General features: G+C 53.0%; 1 protein-coding gene across 1 annotated transcript in view; it reads right to left on the bottom strand.

The window, feature by feature from the left end:
- Positions 1-13,446, bottom strand: part of RXRA (retinoid X receptor alpha) — a 106,811-nt gene that overhangs the window by 33,573 nt on the left and 59,792 nt on the right. The window contains exon 2 of the mRNA XM_033077867.1: positions 3,822-4,087. Within this exon, the coding sequence (XP_032933758.1) occupies positions 3,822-4,087 (266 nt within the window). The remainder of the gene's footprint in view (positions 1-3,821; positions 4,088-13,446) is intronic.

Here is a 13,446-nt window from a genome sequence, read left to right as displayed (position 1 = left end):
TTCTCTTCCTCCTCCCATCCCAAAAAACATCCCAGCCCTTCCCCTGTGACCCAGGCACCCTTACAAAGAGCATTGTGCAGAGGCAGACGTGGCTCTGCAACAGCCTAATCCCATGTCTGATCTCTGCCCAGCCACCCCCAGGCATCCCGAGCTGCTGCCAGCCATGCCTGGGGCAGCTGCACACTGCATGGCAAGCCTGAAAATGCTGCTCCACACAGCCCTGCAAACTGCATGGCAAGCCTGAAAATGCTGCTCCACACAGCCCTGCAAACTGCATGGCAAGTCTGAAAATGCTGCTCCACACAGCCCTGCAAACTGCATGGCAAGTCTGAAAATGCTGCTCCACACAGCCCTGCAAACTGCATGGCAAGTCTGAAAATGCTGCTCCACACAGCCCTGCAAACTGCATGGCAAGTCTGAAAATGCTGCTCCACACAGCCCTGCAAACTGCATGGCAAGTCCTTCCTTCCCTGCTGAAAATCCTGCTCCACACAGCCCTGCAAACACCCCTCAAAATCCTGGTTTTTTCCCCTGTTTTCCCAATATTGGGTAGGAGGGTTTAAGTAACATGCTAAATCCTGGAGCTGCTGTAGCCCCCCAGCCTGGCTGGGACCCTGCCCTGAGAATTCCCCTCATTCCTGGCTCAACACCAGCATCCCCATCCCATGGATGCTGCGATCCTACAGCAGGATCCCTGCCCCATGCCCTGATTTTGGGGCTGTGTTTCCAAACCCAGCAAGATCCTGGGAAACTCCCAGTGCTGGGAGGTGGCAGAACTAGAAGGGGTGGGGTGAGCCCCCTGTTTTTTGGGAGCCTGGCAGCTCCTTCCCACCCTGGGGACCTCCAACACCGCCTGCCCTTCTGCTCTGCTGCCTCTCCAGAGGTGACGAGGCGTGGCCTGATGGCAAGTGGCATCTGCCATCTGATGCAAACCACCTTCCATCAGTGCCAGCCCTGCCCGGCCACGGGGGCCTCACGCCTCATTACCCCCCAGCTCAGCCGGCCAGGGCAGGGGGTGTGCTGTGCTCCCCTCCTCCTCCTCCTCTTCCTCCTCCTTCCTCCTCCTTCGTCCTCCCCCCGCTCTCTGCCAGCCCAGGTAGGCGCCTCTGCTCGCTGCAGGGACAGGGACAGGGACCTAATGTGGCCAGACAGGGAACAGATGGCAGGAGCCATTAGGCTGAAACCCTCCCAAGTGTCACCTCGAGGAAAAAACACTTAAGACAAGGCCCTGAACAAAGGACGGGAGCTCCGAGGGCTGGAGCCACCAAGAGCTGGAAACATCAAAAACTGGAAACACCAAAAACTAGAGCCACCAAGAGCTGGAAACACCAAAAACTGGAAACACCAAGAGCTGGAAACACTAAAAACTGGAAACACCAAAAACTGGAGCCACCAAGAGCTGGAAACACCAAAAACTGGAGTTACCAAGAGCTGAGTCACCAGGGTTGGAACCACCAAGAGCTGGTGTCACCAGGGCTGGAGCCATCTCTGCTGAAGCCACCAGGGCTGGAACTACTAAGAGCTGGAGCCACCAAGAGCTGGTGTCACCAAAGCTGAAGCCACCAGGGCTGGATCCACCAAGATGTGGAGCCACCAAGAGCTGCAGACGCCTGTGCTGGAGCCACCAAGAGCTGGAGCCACAAAGGCTGGAGTCACCAAGGTTGGAGCCACCAAGAGCTGGTGACACCAGGGTTGGAGCCACCAAGAACTGGTGTCATTAGAGCTGGAGACACCTGTCCTGGAGCCACCAGGATTGAAGCCACCAAGAGCTGGAAACACCAAAAGCTGGAGCTACCAAGAGCTGGAACCACTTGGGCTACAGCCACCAAGAGCTGGTGTCACCAGGGTTGGAGTCACCAAGGTTGGAGATACCAAGAGCTGGTGTCACTAGGGCTGGAGCCACCTCTGCTGAAGTCACCAGGGCTGGAAATACTAATTGCTGGAGCCACCAAGAGCTGGTGTCACCAGAGCTGGAGACACCTGTGCTGGAGCCACCAAGAGCTGGTGTCACTTGGGTTGGAACCACCAAGGTTGGTGTCACCAGGGTTGGAGACACCAAAGGCTGGAGCCCCCAGGGCTGGACCCACCAAGAGCTGGTGTCACCAGGGCTGGAGCCACCAGGGCTGGAGCCAGCTCGCTCCCAGCACCATCCCACCACTCTCACTTCCCCTTCTGCCCCAGAGCTCTGCTCCGTTTCGGTTCCCCCGCTCGCCGCTCCCAACCTGCACCTTCCAATCCCCCCTTCCCCGCCGTCTCCCCGGCTTGTGGCTCCCCCCAGGCTGGCCTCACATCCCCCTTCCCACTCCCACTTTGGTGCTGGGGCTGCTGATTTCGCCCTGGCTGCCCTTTCCCAGGCACAGTTGCAGTTCCTCTTCCCTCAGCCCCCGACGTGTCCACCCTCTGCTGTCCTGCCGTGGGAAGTGGGTGCAGGTCCCTGCACATCTCAGGGGGTCACAGCCTGAATCCTGCATGGGAGCTCATCCAGAGGCAAATCTTACTCCCCTGTGACCAGCACAGGGTAGGTCTGCAGGTCCCCAGGGACAGCAGCCAGCACAGCCCCACGTAGTAAAAAGCCCTGTTATCTCTGGGAATAAACCAGGTCAATATTTAAAAATAAAGGTGCTGGCAGGTGCTTGAGTCCCAGAGAGGGCCTGGAATAAATAAACCCTCAGCAGGTGGTGGCCAATTCCTTAATCTGCCCTTTTACTAAACATATCCCCTGCGAGCAGCCAGCAACAGGTGGCAGGGGCTGGCCAGCACCCCGATCTGGCTATTTTTAAAAAGAGCTTATCTCGCCCTGCTTGGAGGGGTTTTTACATAATCTCCAGCCACTGAAGGCTGGGAGGCTGTGAGGAGAAAGGGGCAGCAGGCAGAGAACCCTTGGGTTTGTACAGTGACAGGATGAAGGGAAGCAGCCTCAAGTTGTGCCAGCTGAGAGTGGCTGAATTATTTGGGGTAATTCCTTCATGGAGAGTTGTCAGGCTGTACAGGGAAGTGGTGGAATCACCATGCCTGGAAGTGTTAAAGGTGTTTGGGTGTGGCACTTGGGGACACGGGTTTGTGAAAGACTTGGATGATCCTAGAGGGTTTTTCCAATCAAAACAATTCTATGGGGACCATGGGCTGGCCCTGGAGGGGATGTGCTGCTTCCCAGGAAGGAGAAGATCCCCAGACAATCCTAGGGCTGCTCTGGCTCCCCCAGGTGTGGTCACAACCCCCCTTCCACCCCCATCGTGGGGACAACAAGCGATGGCCAGCTGTGTTCCAGCTGTGCTGGTCTCACAGCCCATCCAGGAGCAGCTCAGTTTCCCCCTTGTGCTTCTGCTTTTTGCCTCCCCTGGATGAGGAACCCCCCAGCTGTGGCTCAGCCTTGCCCAAAGAGCAGGAGGGACCCCCCAAGCACTGCCCCTGATGCCTTAGGTTTGAGATTTCCATTCTGCTTTTTCCTTGTGCTCAGAGTGATGAAGACAAAATAATCCAATTTCAACTGTGGACTTCAAGGACAATTTCTCCAAATCTCAGGCTCTAAGCATAAACAACGTGAAGAGAGGAGCCAGGAAGCCAGGAGGATGAAACTTCACAATTTGAAACCATTAATTGGATGGCTGACTCCTGTATGCAAATGGACTAAAATCTATAAAAGTGTGAGATCTTGTGGCCAACTCCTTGCTTCCACCTTGGAGCCATCCAGGCTACATCTGTGGCACTGATTCTGTCAGGGTGTGGCTTGAAGGCCTTTCAATAAATACCCATTTTATTTCCTTTAAATCCTTTATTCACTCTGGCTCCTGCTCCATCTCCTCTCAGCATCCCCCCCTTACCTGCGGGCTGCTGGTGCCGAACCCCAGGCTGGGCGTGGAGGGGACAGACATCGAGTGAGGCCCCATGGGGGAGCTGATGACCGAGAAGGGGGGTCCCATGCCATTGATGGGCGAGCTCAGGGTGCTGATGGGCGAGTGCAGCTGGCCAGGAGAGCCCAGCGAGGAGCCGATGCCCGGCCCGATGGACGGGTGCAAGGACGGCGTGGCCATGGGCCCCCGGCTGGTGGGGGAGTTCAGGGATGTGGAATTCACCTGGTTGGAGAAATCTGTAAGAGAAGGAGGAGAGGGAAAGGGGTTGAGTCAGTCATGTTCTCCACAAAATTCCTGGTGCAGCTCCATCTTTGCAAAGCACCTCGTTCTGGAGGGTCTGTGGTACATGGGGAGAGCATTTCCATCCCCTGAACAGCATTTCCATCCCCTGAACAGCATTTCCAGCTCCTGAACAGCATCTCCAGCTCCTGAACAGCATTTCCATCCCCTGAACAGCATTTCCATCTCCTCAAGAGCATTTCCAACTCCTGAAGAGCATTTCCATCCCCTGAACAGCATTTCCACCTCCTGAACAGCATTGCCAGCTCCTGAACAGCATCTCGAGCTCCTGAACAGCATTTCTATCCCCTGAACAGCATTTCCAGCTCCTCAAGAGCATTTCCAGCTCCTGAACAGCATCTCCAGCTCCTCAAGAGCATTTCCACCCTCTCAAGAGCATTTCCAGCTCCTGAACAGCATTTCCACCTCCTGAACAGCATGTCCAGCTCCTCAAGAGCATTTCCACCACCTGAAGAGTATTTCCACCTCCTGAACAGCATTTCCAGCTCCTGAACAGCATTTCCAGCTCCTCAAGAGCATTTCCACCTTCTCAAGAGCATTTCCAGCTCCTCAAGAGCATTTCCACCTTCTCAATAGCATTTCCAGCCCCTGAACAGCATTCCCAGCTCCTCAAGAGCATTTCCACCTCCTGAACAGCATTTCCAGCTCCTGAACAGCATTTCCACCACCTGAAGAGCATTTCCACCTCCTCAAGAGCATTTCCACCTCCTCAAGAACATCTCCACCTCCTGAACAGCATTTCCACCCCCTGATCAGCATTTCCACCTCAAGCCAGAGATCAGTGCCCTTCTCTACCTCCCTGGCACAGTTCTGAGCTCTGCCAGGGTGTAGGAACAAAGGACTTTTGAACAACAAATTAATGTAGAAGCTGATTTATTGTTTACTTTATATTTTAAAACCACTGTTCAAGCAATTATGTATTATTTGATTGGTGGTTTTGTTTTGTTCACGTGTTTTGTAGGTACTTTGCAGGAAATATTGGTTTAGTGGTTTATTGTTTATTTTTATTTTGGTTTTTATTTTTTTTTCTTTTAATTTAATATTTTTTTAAAATTTTGGTTTTTTAAATTTATGTTTTAGTAGTCTTGACGAATTTTAGAGTTCAAAGGACTGAAAAAACAGCTAAAAATGGCCTGGCTGGTGCACTTAGTATTAAACTATTGAAATACAGTGCTCCACAAGGGGATAATTTGGATTTATCCAGGATAATTTGGATTTATCTGGGGCCAGGCTGTGCTTGGGGAGCAGGGGGAGCAGCACCCATGTGAGGTGTGTGTCCATGCACAGGGAATGCTGCTGCTCACAGGTTGGATTGGAGGGGTTTGGGGTTCCTCTCCAAGCTGAATTGTTCTGGAACACTCCTGCTGTGTGTGCCTGTCCCAGGGGAGCAGAGCAGGGGGGTGGGAAGGGGGGGCTTATAAATAACTCCAGTTCTCCCAAGAGGAGCCATGGAGCCATTCCTGGCACGTTTCCTCCTCATCCTGTCACTGCTAAACAATCCCCAGCGAGGAAGGGGCTGGCTCTGGTCCCCAGGGAGGGGTGGCAGGAAGGCAGTGGGGATGGGGGGAGGCAGCACAGGCAGGGCTCCCCAAAACCCACATGAATGTCACACGGTGGGAAACAAGCCCACAGCCCCAGAAACCTTCCCTGGAGATCCCTGATCCTGGTGGGGAAACACAAGCAGGACAAAGAGAAGGTTCAGCAAGGCAGTAATGTGGAACCAGCATCCCATTACTGCACTCAGAACCCCATCACTGCACCCAAAATCCCATCACTGCAGCCAGAGACACATCACTGGACCCAGAACCTCATCACTGCATCCAGAGACACATCATTGCACCCAGAACCTCATTACTGCATCCAGAACCTCATCACTACATCCAGAACCCCATTACTGCACCCAAAATCCCATCATTGCACCCAGAGACACATCACTGCACCCAGAACCTCATCACTGCACCCAGAGACACATCACTGCACCCAGAACCCCATCACTGCACCCAAAATCCCATCACTGCATTCAGAACCTCATTGCTGCACCCAGAACCCCATTACTGCACCCAAAATCCCATCAATGCACCCAGAACCTCATTATTGCATCCAGAATCCCATCACTACATCCAGAACCCCATCACTGCACCCAGAATCCCATCACTGCATCCAGAACCTCATCACTGCACCCAGCATCCCATCACTGCACCCAGAACCCCATCACTGCACCCAGCATCCCATCACTGCACCCAGAACCCCATTACTGCACCCAGAATCCCATCACTGCATCCAGAGACCCATCACTGCACCCAGAACCCCATCACTGCATCCAGAGCCTCATTACTGCATTCAGAACCTCATCACTGCACCCAGAACCCCATCACTGCATCCAGAGACCCATCAATGCACCCAGAACCTCATTATTGTATCCAGAATCCCATCACTACATCCAGAACCCCATCACTGCACCCAGAATCCCATCATTGCACCCAGAACCCCATTACTGCACCCAGTGCCTCATTACTGCATCCAGAGACACATCACTGCACCCAAAATCCCATCACTACATCCAGAGCCTCATTTATACAACCAGAATCCCACTGCTGCCCCCAGAATCCCATCACTACATCCAGAGTTCCATCACTGTCTCCAGAATCCCACTGCTGCCCCCAACACCCCAGTGCAGCCCCAGAATCCCACAGTTTCCCCCAGAATCTCACTGCTACTCCCAGAATCCCATCACTGCCCCCAGAACCCCATCACTGCATCCAGAGACATATCACTGCATCCAGAACCCCATCACTGCCCCCAGAATCCCACTGATGTCCCCAGAATCCCATCACTGCATCCAGAGTCCCGTTACTTCTCCAGCATCCCACTGCTGCCCCCAGAACCCCCAGGATCCCAGCTGTGACCCCAAAGGCACCCCAAATGCATCCCTGTCCCTGTCCCATCCCCATCCCTGTCCCAGCCAGGCTCTCACAGGATGTTGACACAAGCCCAGCTCCGGCCACCACGTCACCCGTGGCTCAGTGACGTGAGAGAGGCACAACAGGAACCCCAGGAAATTCCTGGAGAATTCCAGGGCTGCTCCTGGGGTTTAGCACAGCACTTCCCAGCTCTCTCTGCTTTTGGGGTCTCTAAAGGGCTGGGAGAGCCCCCAGGGTCATCCAGGAGCTCCCAAAATCACCCATGGGGTGATGGAGAGAAACCTTCCAAGGATGCAGCAGCTCCAGGGAACCCCTGACCTGCGCTAAGGGAAGCAGAGCTCAGTCCTTCCTCTGAAAAGATCCGGAATATTCAAGGCAGGAGAGGTCACAGGAGGGTCACTGGCCACCAGCCCACACCTCCTGGAGCACATCAGAGAGCAAAGCACGTGTGGGACCAGCACCTCTCCTGAAATGCCAATTCCTGGGCACTGCACATCCAGGTGGGCACAGCCACCCTGCTCCCACATAATGCCACCCCCAAAAACAGAAAAAGAGGGATAATCCTGTGTGGAAGGGATTTGGGCAGGCACAGCCACATTTGGGTGTGTTTACACCCAAACCCCTCGGCCACACACTGGGAAATCTGAACCAGAGCAGGACTCAAAAGTTCCAAGCAACTTCTTGGACACTGGGAGGTTTCCACTCCTCATCCAAACACTCCCTGCTCCAAAACCCCGCTGGGAGAGCGGCAGCAATGGGAAACATTTACATCCAGCAGGCAAATATGGTTTTTATAAACCTAGCAAAGTCAAGAGTCCACTTGAGGCAGCTCAGCCCAGATGCTGCCAGTCCCTGCTGGAGGGAATTGGGGTTTGGGGAAAACAGAATTTGAGAGATGGGCATCAGGAGTGGGATATGAGGACTCTGCCCTCTTCTCCATCATAATTATCCTAAAGCACCTTGACTGAGAAAAAAATGCTACAACAAGAGATAAATCTAAAAAAGAAAAAAGCCTAGACTGAGGAAATATCCTTAATAGGCACAAATAAATTCCCAGAGTGATGAGCAGCACTTGGACTGCAGCAAACAGAGGAGGCATTTCCCCAAAGGCATTTTCAGCTCAAGCAGTGTGAGACTGTTCCTTCTCCTCGAGGAGTTCTGCCATTTAAAGCTGCTCTGTGTGACTATCTCTTGACCAAAATAAACTCTGTGCCTGTTTCTAAATTTAAAAAAAAATAGGGAAAAAAAAAAAAAGTTCTGAAAGCATTTCCCTTCTGTCACACCCATCAAGTGCAGCTATTTTCTGTGTGTGTCCTTTGTTTCAGCACAACGACCTCTGTCTATCCCCGAAGATGCCCCATGGCAGTTGGGAGATCAGAAACCAGAGCTCGTCAGCAGCTGAAGAATTTGCAGTGAAGCTCTTTTTCTTCCTCCAAACTCCGAGCCTGCCAGCCACAGGGCTCGGATGGGGATTTTTTTCCCAAGGAATAGATGACATTTAGGGCAGGGCCACATGATCCATGTGCTGGGATGGTGCAGGGAGCCCTGAGAGTGCTCCCACACCAGGGACATCCCCTGGACACCAGACCCACCAGGGGAGCCTGACTTTTTTTGTTTCTGCAGATGGATTTCCACCTCACAGAGGTTTTTTAGCAGCAGCAGCCACCCAAACCAGACACTGATGGCACAAGAAGGGCACAGACTGATGGCACTTCACTGAAGTCACACACCAAACTGGAGCCAAGTCCTGGCAGTTCCAAAATCCAGGGCAGTACCTCAACTCCTGAATCACCTTTCCCTCTTCATCATAATAATAAAAATTAGAACAAGAATATGATCATTTTCAATAAGGGTAAAAAATAAAAATCTTCATACAAACATCTGCACCCAACACCCGTGGGCAGCTCCACTGCTAATTTGGTTATTTTGCTGTTTTCCATCCCCTTGGCATTCAGCACAAAGCTGCAGCTTGGAGCAGCCAACACCCACAGCTGGATGCAGCCCAGGTGGGCAGGTCAGACCCTCCAGGACACCAGGAATGCCACCAGCCCTGTGGCATTTTGTCACCCAAGTGCTGCTGCCTGGCCAGGGCACGTCTGCAGCAGCTGGAGCAGCTTCTGCTGATCCAGCACTATCACCAAGGGCTGTGATTTTAACATTTCTACACCACAAAATGTCCCAGGGCAGAAACAATTCCAGCATGCAGAGGCGTTTTTTTTTTTCCCAGGATAGCTCATTTGTACTGGAATAAAGTGTACCAGCATAAGCTTTCACCAGAATAATCTTCATTTATGCCTAAGAGGCTTTGCCAGTAAAACTACAGTGACCTAGCTCTGCTGGAAAACCTTTTCTGGCATATCCTGGGGGTTTACTCAGCAGCTCAGTGGCTCAGCACTCAGATGTGAGAGAGAGGAAGTTAAAAAAAACCAAAAAACAAACCACATTTCAAGGCACAAACAGAGTCCCTGAGCTGTGTTTTCTGCAGCTGAGGAGAGCTGCTCACCTAGGGTACAACCCACACCAAATCCATTGGGGTCAGAGGGGTTTGAGCCCCCCATGTCTTGTAGGACCAACCCCAGAGCCTGGCCCTGACACCAGCTGAGATTTGGGAAGTCACTCACAACCCTCTGCTTCCTCTTTGCTTTTTTTTTTTTTTCCCCCTCAGCACCTCTTCCTCCTTAATCAGAAAGCAAATCAACTCTGGGTATTAAACAGCAGGAAATCCTAAATTTGGGCTGCCACTCCCTTCCTTAAGTCAGCTCTTGGTGTTAGGGCTTTGTGCTGGGAGGGGAGCAGGAGCAGCAGCACGGATCAGGCTGCTCCATCCTCCTCCTCCTCCTCCTCAGCATCACTCTGGGGGTGCCCAGGCTCCAAATCCTCACCCCCAAACCAGGTGGGTCAGGTAAAGGCAGCTCCTCCTTTAGGGACTGCACACCAAAATGAACTCTGCAGTGAAAACCCACATCCTTTCATTTTCATTCCTCAAAAGCAGCTTGGGAATATCACATGCTTTCCAGACAAGGAACCTCAAATGCTGCAGGTTTCCCTTTCCTTTTCTGTCACCTTCCCCACAGCAAAGCAGGGGGTGAGTGGCAAACAGCAGAACAGGATCCAGGCAGGACAGTGGAAACTGCCATGTGGAAATTGCCATGGTAATGCTGTGACCACAAGAGGTCAGGTCCTCACTTTTGTCCTGATCACAAACTCGGGGATGAATTTAAACAGCCCCTGGCCTACAATCCTGAGTAAATTTGCTCTCAGTTTACAGCAGCAGAGTTGAGAACTGAAGGGAGGATGGAGCAAGAGCTGCCTGCTCCCCTTCCCAGTGTTGCTCTGCTGCACCTGAGTGTGCAGTGTGCCTGTTATCCCAAAAACTCACCCCTGGAGCCAAGAAAACAAGCAGCATCCTGTGGCAAATCCAAGCAAACTAAGCTGCAAATTTAAAGCACTTTGCCCAGTGAGGACAGGTAAGTGATGCTCTCAAACCACCTGGGTTCTGAGCACACAGGGAATCCCTGGGAATGCATCCCAAGGGTCAGAGGATGCAGCTTTATCCATAAATCCCCTCTGAGCATCTTTGCCACAGCTACAGGCAAAGGGATGTAGGAGCATGGGAATGCATTGAGCAGCTTTGATTTCACCAAAAAGTAACTGGAATTGATTTTTCTTTTTGTATTTCTGGACTTGAGTACAAAGACAAACCTGAGAACATCTCTCTGAGATCCCCTCAAACCCTGCCCATGGGGCAGCACACAGAAATCTCTCTTTTTGCAGGCATTTCAAAACCACCACGAGCAGCTTCTCCTCTGGAATCTGCTCTGAGATTTGGCAGAGTTTCTCCAGCCCCACTCAGAATCTTCCCCAGGTGATGCTGTGGTGCTTTCAGGCTGCTCAAGGACAGTGAGAAACTCAAGTTTCAGCTGTAATCTGCACAGGGTGGGTTCCTCCTCCCAGCAGGTTTCACTTTGACCAAACTAAAACCTCAAAGCCACAGAGTTTCTCACCTCTGGCTCCGTGCTCTCCCCAAAACCCTCCCGCAGCAGAGCCCAGGCAGCAGCAGAGGAGCTTTTTGGGGTTTCAGAGCAGCAGGAGAGGAGCTTTTTGGGGTTTCAGAGCAGCAGCAGAGGAGCTTTTTGGGGTTTCAGAGCAGCAACAGGGCTTTGCCTTGGCTGCAGGAATCCCACAGCATCCCTCTGCCTGCTGTCAGCATTCCACTGATGGTTGATGTGCCCTGGTGGGAGATTACAGCACCCACGAGTGGCTTCTCCACGGCAGCCTCTCCCTCCCCAGGCAGAATTCACTCAGGAAAGCTCTGCTCTCTTCCCACAAAGCAAAGGGGAAGCCCAAAGCTTGCAGCAGCATCCCTGTCCCACAGCTGGGTCACCTCTGTCCCTGCAGCTCCAACACCTCTTCTTCCTCTCCATCCTGTTTTGTTTTCTCCTCTGGAGAAAATCCCACTTTTTGGCAATCTGGCAATTTGGGGACACTCACCCCTAACTGACCCCATCACCTGCTGAACCTGGGTGCCCAGGGGTCTGGAGATCCCTCACCACAGGACCCACACTAAAAATGGGATTGCTGCTCCTGATGGTTCAGAGGCAGCACACAGAGCCCATGCCAGGGCTGACCAAGAGTGCTCAGCATCATCACAGGGGTTTATTTTGGATTCTTTCCCTTAAAAACCCCATCCCACCCTTTCAGGAGCTAAAATCACACCCTGCTCCTGCAGCAGTGGCAGAGAAGCCTGCAGGGGCTGCCCCATCTCCATGGGGGAGGGATTGAAAAGGGGAATGTTCCAGAAGCTGCTGTCACCACAAGCTGCCACATCACTGGAGGAAGCCCCACATGGACCCCATCCCAAACCATCTCCTCATCCCAAACCATCTCCCAATCCCAAATCATCTCCCAATCCCAAATCATCTCCTCATTCCAAACCATCTCCCAATCCTAAATCATCTCCCCATCCCAAATCACCTCCTTATCCCAAATCATCTCCTCATCCCAAACCACCTCCCCATCCCAAACCATCTCCCAATCCTAAATCATCTCCCCATTCCAAATCACCTCCCCATCCCAAATCATCTCCTCATCCCAAATCACCTCCCAATCCCAAATCACCCCCCCATCCCAAACCATCTCCTCATCCCAAACCACCTCCTGATCCCAAAATACCTCCTCATCTCAAACCATCTCCCCATCCCAAACCATCTCCTCATCCCAAACCATCTCCCCCCATCCCAAACCATCTCCCCAAACCACCTCCCCATCCCAAACCACCTCCCCACCACATGAAGGACCCCCACCCCTCTCTGCAGGGGCAGCCAGAGGAGGGAACAGCAGGAAGCACATATGGGAAGTGTGAGCAGAGCAGGGAAGCCCAGGGGAGGGGAGCAGGCAGCTCTCCCCCACCCTGGCAGCGCTGGGTGGAGGGGGAGGGTGCAGCCAGGCAAACAAGGATTCTGCTGATAAAGCAAATGTGACTCAATCACACGCTTGTGCAAAGATGTCACAACAGTGCTGAGAAATTACAGGCTCCTATTTCATCCCTCAAGGGCCGGCCCAGGCTCTCACAATGCTCTCTGTTCTGCAGTCAGAGTGGCCCTAATTTACTGGCTGGGAACCCGCTGCAGGGCCAGCCCATAATAGGGGCAGTGTGCTGCTGCTGCCAGGGCTCCTGGGCTGCCAGGGGTGCTGATGAAGGGCTCCACGTGGCAGCTCCTCACAGCCCTTTGCAGGAGTGGCTCAGAGCAGGGCTGTCCCCTCCTGGTGTTTTTGGGGTGTGGGATGGGGGAGTGATGCTGCCCAACCCAGCTCTCTGCCCCAAATCTGCCAGAGTTGGGATTTTCCAGGCAAACCCTGCTTGGGGTTGCATCTGTCCAACTTCATGGTGTTCTCACACACCCTAAAAGGGAGATTTGGGGGACCCCACTGCCATCCTTCCCCCAGCACAGCCTGGAGCAGCCACACCAAGAGCTGACTGCTGGAGCTCCTGGTCCCTTCCAGCTTCCAAACTGCGCCAGTGCAGCCAAACTAGCAGGAAATCATGCCAGAGGAGGAGAAGATGCTCCCTCTGCTCCTCAAATCCTCAGGATTCTTTCCTGATGGGCATCACCAGCGTGGGGACATGGTGATGGTGGCACCCAGGCACTTCCCAAAGAGTGGGAACAGCTCCTCATCCTCCCTGCAGCCGCTGACCTTCGCTGGCTCCATCCCAGTCCCCGAAAACAGCACGGTGAGAGCTCAAGCACAGTGGTCCCACAGGTTGCTGGAGCTCATTATGGCCTTTTAATTACATTCAATTGCAGTTTTATGGGCTTACAGGCAAATTGGAAGTGATCTAATTGCCCTTGAGGGGGTGCTGGGCTCTGAGTTAT

The sequence above is a fragment of the Catharus ustulatus genome, chromosome 21, assembly GCF_009819885.2.
Source record: "Catharus ustulatus isolate bCatUst1 chromosome 21, bCatUst1.pri.v2, whole genome shotgun sequence".
Taxonomy (NCBI): domain Eukaryota; kingdom Metazoa; phylum Chordata; class Aves; order Passeriformes; family Turdidae; genus Catharus; species Catharus ustulatus.
This window is presented reverse-complemented; position numbering and strand designations above follow the sequence as displayed.